Source organism: Daphnia carinata, chromosome 3 (genome assembly GCF_022539665.2).
Source record: "Daphnia carinata strain CSIRO-1 chromosome 3, CSIRO_AGI_Dcar_HiC_V3, whole genome shotgun sequence".
Lineage (NCBI taxonomy): Eukaryota > Metazoa > Arthropoda > Branchiopoda > Diplostraca > Daphniidae > Daphnia > Daphnia carinata.
The window spans coordinates 3,824,883-3,839,860 of NC_081333.1; the positions used below are offsets into that span (position 1 = coordinate 3,824,883).

General features: G+C 41.7%; 1 protein-coding gene across 1 annotated transcript in view; it reads right to left on the reverse strand.

Annotated features, from left to right (window-relative positions):
- Positions 1-14,978, reverse strand: part of LOC130693563 (metabotropic glutamate receptor 2-like) — a 19,174-nt gene continuing 4,196 nt past the window's right edge. The window contains exons 2-18 of the mRNA XM_057516737.2: positions 9,443-9,886; positions 9,219-9,360; positions 8,480-8,634; positions 8,182-8,352; positions 6,586-6,982; positions 6,434-6,495; positions 6,239-6,351; positions 5,507-5,613; positions 5,205-5,354; positions 3,623-3,759; positions 3,228-3,398; positions 2,832-3,150; positions 1,161-1,276; positions 936-1,090; positions 679-814; positions 531-618; positions 1-462 (exon numbers count right to left, since the gene is read on the reverse strand). Of these exons, the coding sequence (XP_057372720.1) occupies positions 179-462; positions 531-618; positions 679-814; positions 936-1,090; positions 1,161-1,276; positions 2,832-3,150; positions 3,228-3,398; positions 3,623-3,759; positions 5,205-5,354; positions 5,507-5,613; positions 6,239-6,351; positions 6,434-6,495; positions 6,586-6,982; positions 8,182-8,352; positions 8,480-8,634; positions 9,219-9,360; positions 9,443-9,673 (2,934 nt within the window). The 5' untranslated portion in view covers positions 9,674-9,886 and the 3' untranslated portion in view covers positions 1-178. The remainder of the gene's footprint in view (positions 463-530; positions 619-678; positions 815-935; positions 1,091-1,160; positions 1,277-2,831; positions 3,151-3,227; positions 3,399-3,622; positions 3,760-5,204; positions 5,355-5,506; positions 5,614-6,238; positions 6,352-6,433; positions 6,496-6,585; positions 6,983-8,181; positions 8,353-8,479; positions 8,635-9,218; positions 9,361-9,442; positions 9,887-14,978) is intronic.

The following is a 14,978-nucleotide window of genomic DNA, read 5'->3' on the forward strand; positions in this document are numbered from 1 at the left end:
TGTACACAAATAAGCCACCAAAGAGCCTATCGAAAACATAACGTCATTCAAAGTTGCACATTCAATTTCGTGACCTAATAAAAGCTGACACGACTGTCGAGCGAAGTAAGTTTAAAAACGTTTGATCATGTACAGAATAAAATCATTTCTAACGGAAAGCGATTGGCGGGCAATTGCTTTACAGGGAAACGTGACGAACGGCCGAAACGGGCGATTTGCTATGTCGACTACAAGTGATGGTGGAATGGCGATTCTTATCGTTCAGCATAATCCGGGACACGGAGATGGTGCCGCTAGTCGTCATCACTTTCACCGTCAAATCGCCTTCATTGTCTTGGCCGATTTCCGTTTGAATGAGTTGCGTTTGAACTTGTTGACCGGCTGAGGACGATGAAAGCAGTTGATTGTGCACAGCGGTGGACGACACCAGTTCTTTTGTGGGTTCTGGGCTTTTGTTTCCTCCTGAATAAGAGACGAATATCAATGTTTATTGATTTTAATTCAAGAGCGACAATAACGAGGGATCATACCGTTAGTTGGTAAATGGCCGTTATTGGAACATGGGCCGTTTCTATGGTGGTGAATTGCCGACGTTTTGGCTGTTGGCACCGTCAAAGCCTGAGAGTTAAATTTGAGATTGTTTAAACTAAATTTTCTCGGAGGAATAAAGGGTCATACTTGTCGGACGTTGCGCTCGGGGTGGAAGATGATGATGTAAAGTTTCGGAGAAAAGAGGCAGGCCAGCGTGACGGTGGCGCTCAAACTGATGGTGACGCTCATGCTGGTGATCCTTAGCGGCAAATTACTCGCCGTGCTGCCATCAGCCATCATATGCAAAAGAGAATTGAAATAGGAGGGGGGGGGGATAAGGGTAATGGCGGTGAGTTTCACATGCAGTTAAGAGAAAAATCCAAAAATTGGATGAATAAAGAAACCTGAAGTAGATGGGCACGAAGGCCAGCCAGATGACGCACGTTGTGTACATGGTGAACCCAATGTACTTTGACTCGTTAAAGGCGGCCGGTATTTTGCGTGTCACGACGGCGTAGATGGTGCACAGGAGAATCAAAAGAATCGGATATGCAAACGCCTGTCCACCAATCGAGTAATCAAATATTAGAATAATGTTGCAGCAATGCATTATCAACTCGTTTGCTTACCATCATGTAAGAAGCGTCGGTGAACGAGGAACAGACGAGCAGATTGTCCTCGCGTGTCGGGTGGACATGTTTAGCCACCGACGGAGAAACCCAGAGCCACGCTAGCAAAATGATTCCTAAACACATCGAACTGAAACTGTGAAACATCTAAAATCATAACATAATAATATTATACAATTGTTAGCTACGAACGCACTTCTTAATTTGTCGAAGTCTTTTGGCTTTTCGTACGAGGGGAAAACAGCAAATTAATGCAACACTAATTCAAGTGAGAAGTTGAGAAATCGACAAGTTCTAAAATTAAGAGCGACAGATCCTTGGGGGGCGGGGGCACTGGGAAGAACTACCACAATGAAGACATAGCATTGACGACTGTAGGAGAAATTAAATTTCCATTAGACGTTAAGTTCAAAAGTTCAGAAGGGAAGGCCCCTACTAAGAGAACCGAATTGAAAATAGCTCGCGCTCTAGTAGGAGTTGCATAACTCTTAAAAAGAAATCGAAGCAGGAATGGGGAAATTAATTTATCTCAAATTTGAAACAAGCACGTTCAACTTAAGCTCGTGTAAAGATTCCTGGCCGGGCTTTAATATTTTTGTCTTACTTACGAAAAAATAGAACCGGTCATGCGGACTATATCATCCAACACGCAAGGCTAAAGCGAATCCATATTTTTGATCTTCGAATTGGCCTAGAGACGTCCACCTACATTTGTGCGAAACAGGGCGAATACGCTGAAATATTCAGATTGAAAAATGCCAGCACATTTCATCGAAACATTTAACTTTTTCAATGAGAAAAATACCGAGCAGATGTGAATAGTTTTTCCAACTTTTGCCTGTCGTACTAAACAACACAGTTAATCGCCTGAAAGATGAAAGGAAAAAGGGCGGATTCTATCGTCCGTGTTCGTGCATAAAATTTGTTCTTTCTGTATGATGAAAGAAGAGACAGCTATCTATGTATGGGAAATCAATTTGATTTGACCATGTAAATAGATTACATTCTGGCTGCATAAATACGACACGTTTTTCTTCCCGAAGTTCTTCAACGGAGAGCGGATTGCGTCGGTTTTGAATATGAAAACGGCGGATGGCAAATGGCGTGCAGTCGATATTGCAATCAGGTAAACGCTGACATTTACTTCTACTGGACAAACCGGCCAGGGTAACACGATACTCATGTGTAAGCAATTGTTCGAAACAAGATCGTTTCATTTTTTTATACGACTAACACGATCGTTTTATGTCCGCATATACAAATATTGGCTATTGAAAAACGCTTCAATTTGAATATGACGTGGCTTATTCAGAATCAGCTGGAAATGAATTGGAACTCCTGTGCGAAAGTCAGTGGAATGGGCCTGTGATGAAGAGTTTTATGTCAAGCCAGAGGGAACTCTACGCTCTCCGTAACCTGGTGCAAAAGTAAAGGCTTTAGGCCATCACAACTAGTTTATGTGGTACTCGTTAAGGAGACCTTTGCTGTTGGCAGGATGCCTAAGGGTTAAGTTATATACCCACGCGATGACCGACTTGATATCCAGAAACTTGTCGGAAAAAAAGACAGGAACTCCTTGGCAAACTTTTCTCTTAGCTCAAAATCAAAGGCCGATCACAACTAGCCGACGCGGATAAGTTTCACGGTTTAGATTGTGTAGAGAAATCAAACCTTGAACGCAAACCAGGCCACCACAGATGACCAGTTGCGATTTGGGTGAGATGAGTCCTGGTCGTCCGGCGGATTTCTTGCCACTGCGGAAGATGCGGGCGATGCGATTCGTTTTGGTAAACAGCGCGGCGTAGACGACGCTAAAACAAAGGCCAATGGCCGTTTGCTGGACTCCGCAAACAACGTCCGTTGGTCGCAGGACAAACAGGAAGGAGACCATGTAACAGAGCAGGATGCCACTGAGCAGGACGTAACTCAATTCTCGTCCAGATGCTCGCACCACAGGCGTGTCATTGTGTTGCAAAAACACAGCTAAAACCTGTCAGGTTCAATTGCGGATTTCATTCGTCTTTCGTTATGCATTTTAATTTCAAAAAATAAATGTGGTATTTTTACCGCGAAGGTGAGCAGAATGCCAATAGCCGAAAATGACATGGCTCCAATGGCCCATCCGGTGTCAGGTCGAAGGTAAACCTCGGGAATGGCTAGACATTGATTCCGTTCCGCGTTGGGTAGAGTGCCTTGCGGACAAGCAGAGCATTGCGTTTCATCATCCGGATTCCGGATCTGTTTTCAAAACGAATATTGACAATATGTTTTAGTGTCTTATTCCAGATGGCGTAGTCGTGCGCTTCTTCGCGTGCATTGTCTTAGTTATTCATCGACTTACACGACCAGTACTTCGTATTGTAAGTGGATCGACTCGCGCTCGCAAGGCACCGCAATTTCCACGGGCTCAAAATTTAACATCACAGACAGTGACGAAAAACACACATGCAAACGTGAAATACCTGATAGCTGACGCATTCGACGCACGTCCAGCAGCAACCTTCGCCTTCCACATACTTTTTCGCCTGCGAAGCGTTGCACGGCCGGCTGCAAATGGACTCGGGTGGCATCACCTGATCCCCGCGGAATAGGAGCTCCTCTGTTTGTCCAAACGATCCATACCCAGCAAAAGAAACAAAAACAAAGGAAGAATATTAAACTCGTGTTCTCTCTATGCACACTAAAAAAAAGATAAAAAGCGACACGCTATTTCAACATCATTAAAATAACAAGAACAATAACCCGATTCCAAGTGAAAGCCTTTTGCGCAATTCGTGACCTTTAATGGCACGTAGGTATAACAGGCAATCCATATCGCATATCGATATAACTCTTATCATTTTGAAAACCCCTTCCTCGCCAAACTAGCTGCAAACCAAATTATGCGATACAATGTGTTGCAGAACCCTATTAAGCCCATTCAACTTTCCAGATTATTTATAGCCAATATGCAGCATAAACCTATATGAGTCGCTTTATTTTTCATACACAAGTCCCGATGGTCTAGAGCTTCCGCTACCATTTCGTTCGCGCCCCCTTGTAATCCTGACAAATGTGGCAAACTTGATCAGACTATTTGTCAATGTCTTTAATGTTTACAAGCCATAGCGTGCCAGTCTCAACAGCAGGGTTTTCCCCATTCCGTACGCAAAAAAGAGGAACTAGAGCAGAATGCAGTTAATAGTATACAGTAAATAAGAAAAAAAAAATGAATTAAGGTATAGAGAGATAAATGAGGCGTAAGAGGAACGGACGGAAATGGGTTAATGCCGACTAAATCCCCCTGTTTTGGTGGAGGCGTTGCGCAGAATAAAATGAGGTGGTTGTAATCTTCACGCATGCATCATTAGATGTCCTTTCATCAAAATGATTATGGTTGGAAGCCCATCTATCGAACTACGTAATTATGGGCCTACAAACAGCATCTTCCATTCATTGGAAAGAGAAATATTGCAAGGCACGCACAAGAGTGTTGCGTTTAGCAATCAAAATCAACAGGAAAAATGGGTTCGACAAATCGTACGTGGATGTTGGACCCCACTGAACGATGGAAAAGTTTTAACGTTGAGATCGCAAACAAGGAGGAAAAAAAAGGAATCACTGGCAGTAATCCTTTTCTTTTTAACGGACTGATGTCTCGATTCTAATAACAAAGCAAATAGCTCTGCGGTTTAAATACTATCGTTAAATGCAAGGACGTATTGCTCAATTACAAGGATAACAACAAGTGAGACTACCGTTAGAAGCAGGGTCGTTTGAGTCGGTAAAAACGAGAAACATAATAACCAAGTCTTTCCTTGCATCTTAACTTTAATGACATCTTATGTTTGCATCCCCAGCAATCACCAAGTGTACAAAGAGAGTGGCCTTCGGAGCCCTCGATAAGCTGACGGCTAAGGTTTATCTTTTTTTTTTTTTTTTTTTTTTTGCAAAAGGATGGTATTGAACGTATAGCGTATTGCTGGACAACATAGTGGATCGTGTTGTATGCAGTTATAACTGGGAAAGGTTGTGAAGGAGGGTCTACAGAGAGCAATAAAATACCGTTCATGTCGAGCTTCAGTTGTCCTGAGTGGTACTCGCCGACGCGGACCCATCGGTATCGACCGGGTGTGACCTGCTTGAAGTGGATCAGGTCGTATCGGGCAGGACCGTCTCCGTGATCGTCAAACTGGAAACGATCGCCACTCAATCCTGTCGAAAGACATTGTTCGATACAGAGGTTGAATTATGACATCATTCTTTACCCCCAAAGTGATTCAAAATCTGAATACGATTACACACAAGAGCAGTATTCTATGCAGTATTTTATGAAATGACATCAACAAGAAATGGATAGCACTTACCTGTGAATTCGACTCGTCTCAAGTACTTGAGCAATTCACTTCCATCAATGGGCACCATTTCTTTGCACAGACCTCGTTGGCCTTTGCAGACCGTCTGATGCATGTCCCTGAAAATGAAGTGGGAAAGGTACAAATAATAATTCGTGATCTACAGGCGGTTAGAAACAAATGACTAGCGGATTCACTATTTCCATGTGATTCCGAGAAAAGAAAGAAAGAGGGTGGGCGACAAACAGCAGTAAAAGCAAAAGTAGAATTCCTTTTGCAAAACGATACGACGTAACAAACAGCTGTTTTCAAATCGTGCCTAGGATATCGTTAACGAACAAAATATTTTCCTTCCACGGAAACGAATGATGTAACAACTTAACCGCTACTTCCATTATTCCCATAGTAACACTCAATCCTCGTACATCTAAAAATGTCTTACGATTTTTCTTTTTTAACCTCCGTATTGATTTTGGAACTATCAGATTCGTTCTCTCACCCTTTTCCATAAGCATTACAAATAACTCCAAACCGAAAGCCTAAGGGGACTTTAAAGGAAGGGTTAGCTACGGTAGAGAGATATGTTTTTTTTTTCAGTGAGGCGGAAGCTATTTGCATGGCGATGAAACGAGGGACTGGGTTCGGTAACCAGTACGTTTCATTTTTGAAAACGAAGAGAAAGGGAGAAGAAGAAAACACATTTTGACATTGTGAAACGAAGCGAAGTCGGATTTGGACACGTACTTGAAAGCGTTGGCAAAGGCCATGACGGCGTCGGAGACGTACTGCAATTGTCCCTCGAATTCGGTGCCTTCAGCAGTGAGTTTTTCTCGACCTGTACACATCCGGTGCCAATCCTGAAGAACGAAAATGGACGATTTTAACTCTTTAAGGTTCGTTTTTCTTTTTCTTTCTTAGATTTCGTTATAAGATATTAACCTGATTGTATGGCGTTGGTGGGCTAGAAGGGTAGCGACATTGAAAATGATTTTCCCAAAATTCTGTTTCAACAATTTCAAGAAGTAAATTAGTGCTAGGCGAATGATAAGGATAGAACAGAGAGAATGATTTTCGATAGGAAATCGACTCACCGATGAACCAGGGATTGCGCTTATTGTTCTGCGGCGTTAGCCCCAGGAAATAATTGTCGAATCCCTTGACCGGGTGAGCTTGGGGCAGGAATGCCAAAGTGCCCTCGACCTCTTGCTCATTGCCTTCGGAGACGAGCAGACGTCCAGACCATCCGTCGGAGCCGATCCAGTTGAAATTGGCCGTCAGATTGTTGCGTCGGACGGCTCGCATCACACCCGACACCTCCTGATCCGAGCCAAAGATGATGACACCTTTGGCTTTGGGTTTCGAGTTGACTTTCTGGACGATGCCGTTGTAGGCCGCTTCGCCCGCCACCCCTGAATCCTTCACCAGACGCTCCCGGACGGCTATACAGATGTTGTTCTTGGCCAGGAGTACTTCCAGCTCTTCGAACGCCTGTGAAAATAAACACAGTTTTCTTGTGTGAATGTCTAGACGTAGTAAGTAATGAATCAACATTGGTAGAACCACGAAAAGGGGCTTGTAGAAGAACTGGATAAAAAGTTAAAGACAATCCATCGTTGTCATGGAACAGCAAACTACTATTATCCATCAACTGTCTGAGTATGCTTGCACACTTTGATTCATCAACTGTCTAAATAACAGCCCTGGCCATCTGTGTAGCAATTGAGCCCTACAAAGAAACGTCTTGCGATTGGGGTCCAATCTGACCCCGTGCGTTATTTTCTTTGCGACAACAGTCGCACCATATTGTTCCAGCCGACAAATATTGACGTCCGTTGATTCACTATCGATCAAAGATGTCGTGTGGCCTATTCGTTTTCCGCACCCCATTTTGATCGATAAACATTGACTTTTTACGAAAACTGCTTTCGATCGTGTCTCAGTCGATATAGACATCCGTTTTCTGATCATTGCCCGTCGTTTCATGTAGTGAACCGGATTTGCGTTTATTGTCTGAAAAAGTTTGCAAAGAACCTCCAAAAAAAGGGGGGAAATTATATCTCCTATGGGCGTCGTTGATGTGCTGGCCGCAGTGACGAAAGAGAAACTTCAGGGGCCAGTAAAAGAAAGATCCACATGCTTTTCAAAGTATCAATCTTGTTCCGGCCGAAAGAAACTTTTTTTTTCCTTTGTAGTTGGCCGGCTTCAGCACGTTCGCTTATTTTCTCTCCCCCCCCCTCCCCCTTGCTTTCTTTTGTGTGTCTATAAATTTCTGTTGGTGTGGACATAACCAGGAAGTTGCGCAGCGAAGGAACGAGAGGCTGGGGGGGACAAGTTTGGGTTGATGGAACATTCGAGGAAAAGAGACTGGACGCAGACCAAAAGGATAATCTTAAATCATAAGATTCTATTCACTTACTACAGCTGGTTGGTATAATGTCGTACGTAACTATAAAAAAAAACCAGGACATTGGTGGCTGAACGAGGGTGGACATCATCAATTGGATGTGGACGATGTGCTGTCAATTGCAAGTTATCGTTCGAGGAACCCCTGTTTCTTAACTTTTTTCAGAACAGCAGGAGATTATTGAAGTAATTCGTTTTCTAAATTGCCTGGTGGATCTCTCTGCTGTTTACGCGGAACAATATCATCACGCGAAACTGATGGGACAAAGAGAAAAGGAACTTACTTTGATGCCGTAGGTGGATTCTTCGTAGAGGATGGAGATGTAGGTCCACTTGAGAAGACGGATGATTTGCACGATGGCCATCACCTGGTGATGATCAGAGGGAATAGTCCGAGTGAAGTATTCGAAGCGTTGCTTGTTACTCAGCTCGGGACTCGACGAGAAGAAGGAAACCTTTTGACAGCCACGAACCGTAAACATCAAACCCCATCCCCCCCCAAAAAAAAAAGGTGTTACGTTCGTCGTTAATAATAAAAAACACCGAATATACAGAATAAAGGATTTAAAGAAAGAAAATCACCTGGGGGATCCTAAAGAGTCGCAAAAGATTGGCCACTTGGATGGACGTCACGGACGATGAAGCGCCCACAACACCGGAGATGACTTTATTCCTCACATCCGGCACAGTTCCATCAAGACATTTGTAATCTGTATCATCGATGTTGTTAATCGATCCTGGACACGTAAAAGGTGACGTTACTTTAGACGATTTCATTTGTTTTTTTCAAGAATGCCATCGATATTCATCCATCCCAACAAGTACTGGTCACGCGTCTGCGATCAATTAGACCAATAGATTCACATCTGTAATTAAACGTAATGGACTAACGAGGTTTTCGTCTTTGTTCGCGTGCTCGTTAGCAGCTTCTTCCAATCGAGAGTACGTCATCCGTGAGCGGCCAGCACTTTGCTGGCCGTCATGTGTACACAGAAACGTACGGGTGCGTTCATCCGACCGAATTATTCGCTTTCAATAAGCTTTATTGTTTCATCTCTCCAGAGAGAAAGCCCCCCGCTCCTCCCCATAAGCCTTTTACGTAGCGCAATGTAGTTTCTTAGGTTATAAGCCCAGTCTGAAATGTTATGTCTCGGTTCTAGCGTTGCTCTCAACTTAAATACACTCACAATTCGAGTGTGACATCAGACAGTGTCCAGGTGATTTTACAGCTAAGACTTATACGAAAGGTTTAAGCAGATCACGTATGCCTAACGAGTATGCACACGAAGAGTATTACACATGTGCTATAAGAAGAACATACCTTTGATGAAAGCGACGGCCTGTTCGAGTCCGTACGTGTCCTTGTCGCAATCGTCGAGGATGTGAGCTCCGATGGTGAAGCCGGCCGTGCTGGACAGGATCGGATTGATTTGATCGATGGTGAACAACATCGTCTCCAAGGCCTTTCCAATATTTTTTATTTCCACAACCCACCGTTTGCAATCAATTTTCTTTTCCGATAACTCGTGAATGAAAATGTGTTACCTGAATGCCACCTTGCGGCATGACAGGTCCGCAGGTGATGTCATCTTGTCTTTCGTGGATCATCATGAGACCCCCGAGAATGAGATCGCCTTCCACTTCAGACGCTTTTTTCGTTGGCCAAGTGAAATTGAACGGTGGTCTCGAGTTTGACGTCTGATGAAGCCGGCCAATGACTAGCAAAGGCATCGCTAACACAATCGTCCAACAGAAGCACCAGTTGTGATGCGACATTCTTAATTTCCTGATTTGTTTTTCGCCCTCGTTATCTGATCAAGGCGTCACACGTCTGCCACGTTGTCGTTCGTCTGTGTTTTTCTCGTTGTTTCCAGCTGACGAAATAACGGGCTGATTATAAAACTTGCGCTCGTTCGTTCTTTTTTTTTCCCTTTTCAAGTTTTGATCCAGCAACAACCAAAAGAGAGGGGGCGGCTTGCTCATTTAATCCTGTTATACATAGGGACAGAAAACAAGTTAGTATACAAACAAGCCAAGGGAAAGCAAACGATAATCGACACACGCACGCTATGTATAGAGTCTTAACCTTTATCGCATAGGACCCATACCCTTAGACGATTTATTTTTTTATGACGAAAAAAAAAATCGAACCGTGCAAACCCATAATAGCTGAAAGTTTTGATATACATATACGCACACAGCTTAATCGATAAATTCTTTTTAAAATAACGCAACCCTAACAACCCAGTCCCTCTCTGCTCCTAATTACGTGACGTGTTTGATTTTAAGAAACGAAATGGATGTCAACAGTCAAGTGGATAGCGAAGACGTGCATAACTAAAAAAAACAGGCAAAGAAGAAGAATGAATAATTAGTAATTCTTAATGAATTCAACAAGTGCATAGGTCTGGGTGGAGGGAGCTACGTATATTGGCCAAATTAAATTCACGTGAACATTCTCTTGCCTTTTCTTTAGATGTCTGATTTCGCCATTTGGTGTTTGGCAGGACCTCATAAAAAGCGTGCGAAAAGAAATAGGAAAGGAGGGAGGGGGTAGGAAACAAAAAAGCAGGAGGAAGCGAAGTGTGTCAGGAAATGAAGGACAGATATTTCCTTTTCCTACGCCGGCAATAAGGTGACACTGGGGGCGTAGGGGAAGATTCTTAGATTACATTTCGTGCCTTATTTTTTTTCTTTTTCTTTTTTGAGTCGACACTCATCACCATAAGAGATGGGAACGACATCAGCTGGCGTCATCTGTGGTTGGATATTGTATGGCGAAACGAAATTTGCATAACGACCGGATCAATTCGACCCCTTTGTTTTCCATTATATTTGCATATCACGCGATCACGCCAGTCTGTTATCCCAGTTGAACTGGTCTACGTAAACTAATTTCTGTGCCATTTAATTAACTTCAAGGTTCTCCATAGTTCTAAGCTAAACTAATTCAATATACAAAACAGAAATAAATAATGACGAGATGCACAAGTTTTCTATAACACAACAACTAGTACGTTTCAAAAAAATTCCAGCTTTATAGCCAAAAGCAATGGTTTCTTTTATGCCAATTCTACTCAACAACCCTGTGGCCTGTACGTCTGTCTCAACGTGCCAACCGACCTTCCGCCACTTATCAAATATTTATATAGGAAATAGCATTAAAGCCGTTGGCACATATACACGGGTTTCAGTGTGCTCTGCCGATGAACAAATGATGTCGTACGATTTGCCACTGGCCAAACGCAAAAGTATATAGACGTCGTCGTATAGAGTTGAAGAGCTTCTATATATATATATATCGATCGTTTTTTTTTGCTCTTGTATATGCGCAATACCAGATGCTCACGGATATATTTTGCCTATTATGTTTGTTGAACAAGATTCGTCCGCCCTGCCACTTATGTACACGATACAGTCAAGTGCGTTCCTTCGATCTAGATGCTGGGGTGGCCCGTGGCTATTGATATATAAATATATCTCTGTAAAGATAAACAAATACGAATCTATGCGGATGTGTTGCACCGCGTTCGTATGCTTTTCACAGGCTGAGTTGGCGTTACGTAATCTAATCCAGCCCGCACATGTAAGAAAAATAGTTGTCGTTATGCTGTGTGGGTGACATAACTACTTCCATTTTGTTCAACAATGTGAAAATGTAGCGAGCGTATGCATACGAATGCATTCATATTACAATATGAATATTGCATGATGCTCTAGTACAAATAAAAGCTCAAGGGTTGTGTCGTGATCGTCCAGCGTGAGTTCCGTCGGGGATAGGACCTGTCACATTACGATTGCTGATACTATACGTACTTCCACTTGACAGTGTCCTTTTTTTTCTCCCTTTTCTTCTATGTAACTCTTAATTCTAACTCTTAATTCTTCCCCCTTTTTTAGGCTGTAGGTAAATGCGCATCGTTTTCTTCTATAGCACAAAGAGAAAAGCCTACTACGTAACACATAAATTTGAAGCACAACAGACGATAAAATAATGCAAGCTATCCTCTCTGCCCCAGCCCTTCCAAGAAGAATGCATATACGTATGGCGTAATATGTAACTCCCAAGAATTTTGTTTGATCTTTTAACAGTGCTGTGAATTTTCTTCTCTATCCACTTTTATCTCACGCGTTACGTCTGAGCAGAAAGCTGTGCATCTGAAAACCTTATATATATATACAGTATATATATATACATATATATATATGTATATGCGTATACAAAAAGAATCTTATGTACGCAGGTATCGCTATGCACTATACAGCTTTTGTCTATATACTGGCGACCGATATATATATATGTACACACACAGGGTATGGGTGTGTGTGAGCGAAGACATCACCGAGGGAATAACCATCACATTACCATATATTGGGATAGCGCTCCTGGTATATAAAACGGGGTAATACTGCGTCGCTGTTGTGGAGTCCACAGTAAAAAAAAAAAAAAAAAAAAAAAAAAGAAAAAGAAAAAGAAAAAGAAAAAGAAAAGCGAGACGTTTTTACACACGTGTCGTCCTTTAAAAAAAAATAGATATCACTCTCTCTAGTCGTTATAGATATATCCTCTAGCAGAAATCAATTCAGCAGCTTTTTATTTATCCTTTTCATCCATCGTGTTTAAATTTCTTCAACAATTCAACTGTTTTATATTGGTTTTTCGAAAAGGGATCGATGCCCCGTTAAATCGTCAGTATAGCCGTGTACAGGGCTGCGAGAGTCGTCTGCTAGAACGGGTAGTATCGAACAGGCCGTTATTCCGTCACTTGATATTGGTGAACACGTATAAATGCGCGGCATTAATCTTGCAGTTTTTAATATATGTACATGTTAGAAGTATAGCGGCGTGTGAAATAGACCACGTGATTTGATTTGATAAAATGGCATTTTTTTTTAGTTTCCTGCTGGATTTGCCTGTAAGCTCTATATGAAATTTGAATATGATAGGACAGGCCGCTTTAAAGCTTACGCCAAACTGTTATGTATAACCTATGTATGAAGGGGGAAAAAAAGAGAAAATAATTTATTTGGGCAAGACGATTTGCTTGTCCTGCAATTTATTGTGATATCACGAACAAGAACAAGAATGAAAATTCTTTTGTTGATTTCTATCGGAATGATTTGAGGGCGAACGTCGGCTGCCCCCCCCCCCCCCCCCCCATGTTATTCGCGACCGTCTTTATCGCGGTATTACACCAACGTCCAACATAAAGAGAAATGTATGCGTAAGCCTTCGTGTATAGTTTCTAGTGACGTTCGTAGGAAATTCGCTTGTCTGATGCCTATGAAGTTTACAAAACCTTCAGTTTTGGTTTCTACACAGTTTTATACCCAAATAAACAAAACAAATTAACAAACAGATTCAGTAAAGCTTACTTTTTGCTTATAATATAAGAATGAAAACGTATTTTGAGCGTAATCAAAACACGTTCAACCTCTTGTTACGATGTACGTCCATCGTGCTATTGTTATTTAAACGCTGATGTACAGTACAGAGGGATGAAAAGGCATCGCACATTGTGTACGTAAACAACGGATTTCACGGACTTGCAGGTCTGCTTCAACGTATCGTCCACGCAAAACAAAAGATACCAAAGTTCAACGGTATAACAATTCTATTTGTTTCGCCTTTGTTGGTTTTTAAAAATTCACATTTGAGGAATCAGACTTTGGTACGATTACATACGCTTTGAAGAAGGTTACCGGGCAATAATGAGCGTAACGACCCATGTGTTTTCGGGTTTATAAATATTCATTTCGCCAGCTTTATCATGCAGAACGAGCAGCTTTAAATACATCGAAAATGTGGGGGGAAATTTTGGTTAGTAAGACATGATAAATTTGGCATTATATACATCATCAGCTGTGTGGCGAGGAGTGCCCCTTTTATTAAACAATATACTAATTAAGCTATCCATCTTTCTGCTTTTCTTGCTTCGCAGACAATGCTGTGGCAGTTTGGATGGACTTTTTGTGATGAACCTTGTCACAACGCCATTGTGCATTACTAAACGAATGCGATGGCTAAGTTATTCAACGTAAAACAATACCAACAGCTGATGTGTAACGCGTAGAAAATGTGTATGCAATTAAGCGATAAAGATGTAATAGAGTTAATAAAACAATAGAGCGCGCTATTCAGTCGACTTTCTCACCACTGCAACAAAACATTATCATTTACAATTTTGATCGCGAATTTGGGGACTACTTAAGAAAGAAGCTAATCATTGCTTTGCTTTGCTTTGGATTGATTATGAAAAATAATGAAGCAATTTCTTCTTTCTCTAGGAACGATCTGCTGGAACAAACTCAACCGTGTCGACATAAAAGAGATCGGGTATGACGATATATAGACGAAAGCGTCTTTAGGCTAATTCAGATGATCGTCATTTGTTTTTGTTTCCTAATAAATTAGAAAGAGTCTAGCAATCGGGCAACGCTGTTGGCACCTGGCCAAGGACCCTAATAAGACGCAGCACCTATTTAGATGTTGGTTTTATTGTTCTAGTTCCCGACGTGGATGTTACAAGTTGTGTGAAATTTCCCAACCAATTGAACGAGTCGCAAAAAATGAGGTAATATATTATATCATTTCTTGGTGTTCGTGAAAGAGAAACAGTTATTATGTAAAATAGTATGTCTCTTTTTATTGTTAGCTTATCCATTTGTTTTAGTTTGTCCTTCTATTTTTTACGTCAATCTAATTGTTGGGGAAGGGTTGGCTTTCCTAATGGCCAAAAGTCTACACTTTTATGGCGACGTTGTGAAGGTTAGACGAACACCGATGTAATACGAGGGTAGGGTAAGAAAACGAAAGCTTATTTTGCTAACCCTGAGTGTCGGTGTCACATGTTCGTAGAATTTTTAGATGTACTCGTATCAGTTACAATTGTCAGTGGTGTCATTGTGTTTTACGATTCTTGTTATAAACATCGTGCATATCTTCCCTAATTCACTGTCACGTTTATTGTTACTATATTTTTACAAAGTCCATTTTCATTCCATCGGGGCAGATATTCTCCTACAATTTAAGGTTTCATTAGCCGATGTTGGCTGATAAGGCTTTCATTCATTTTGATTC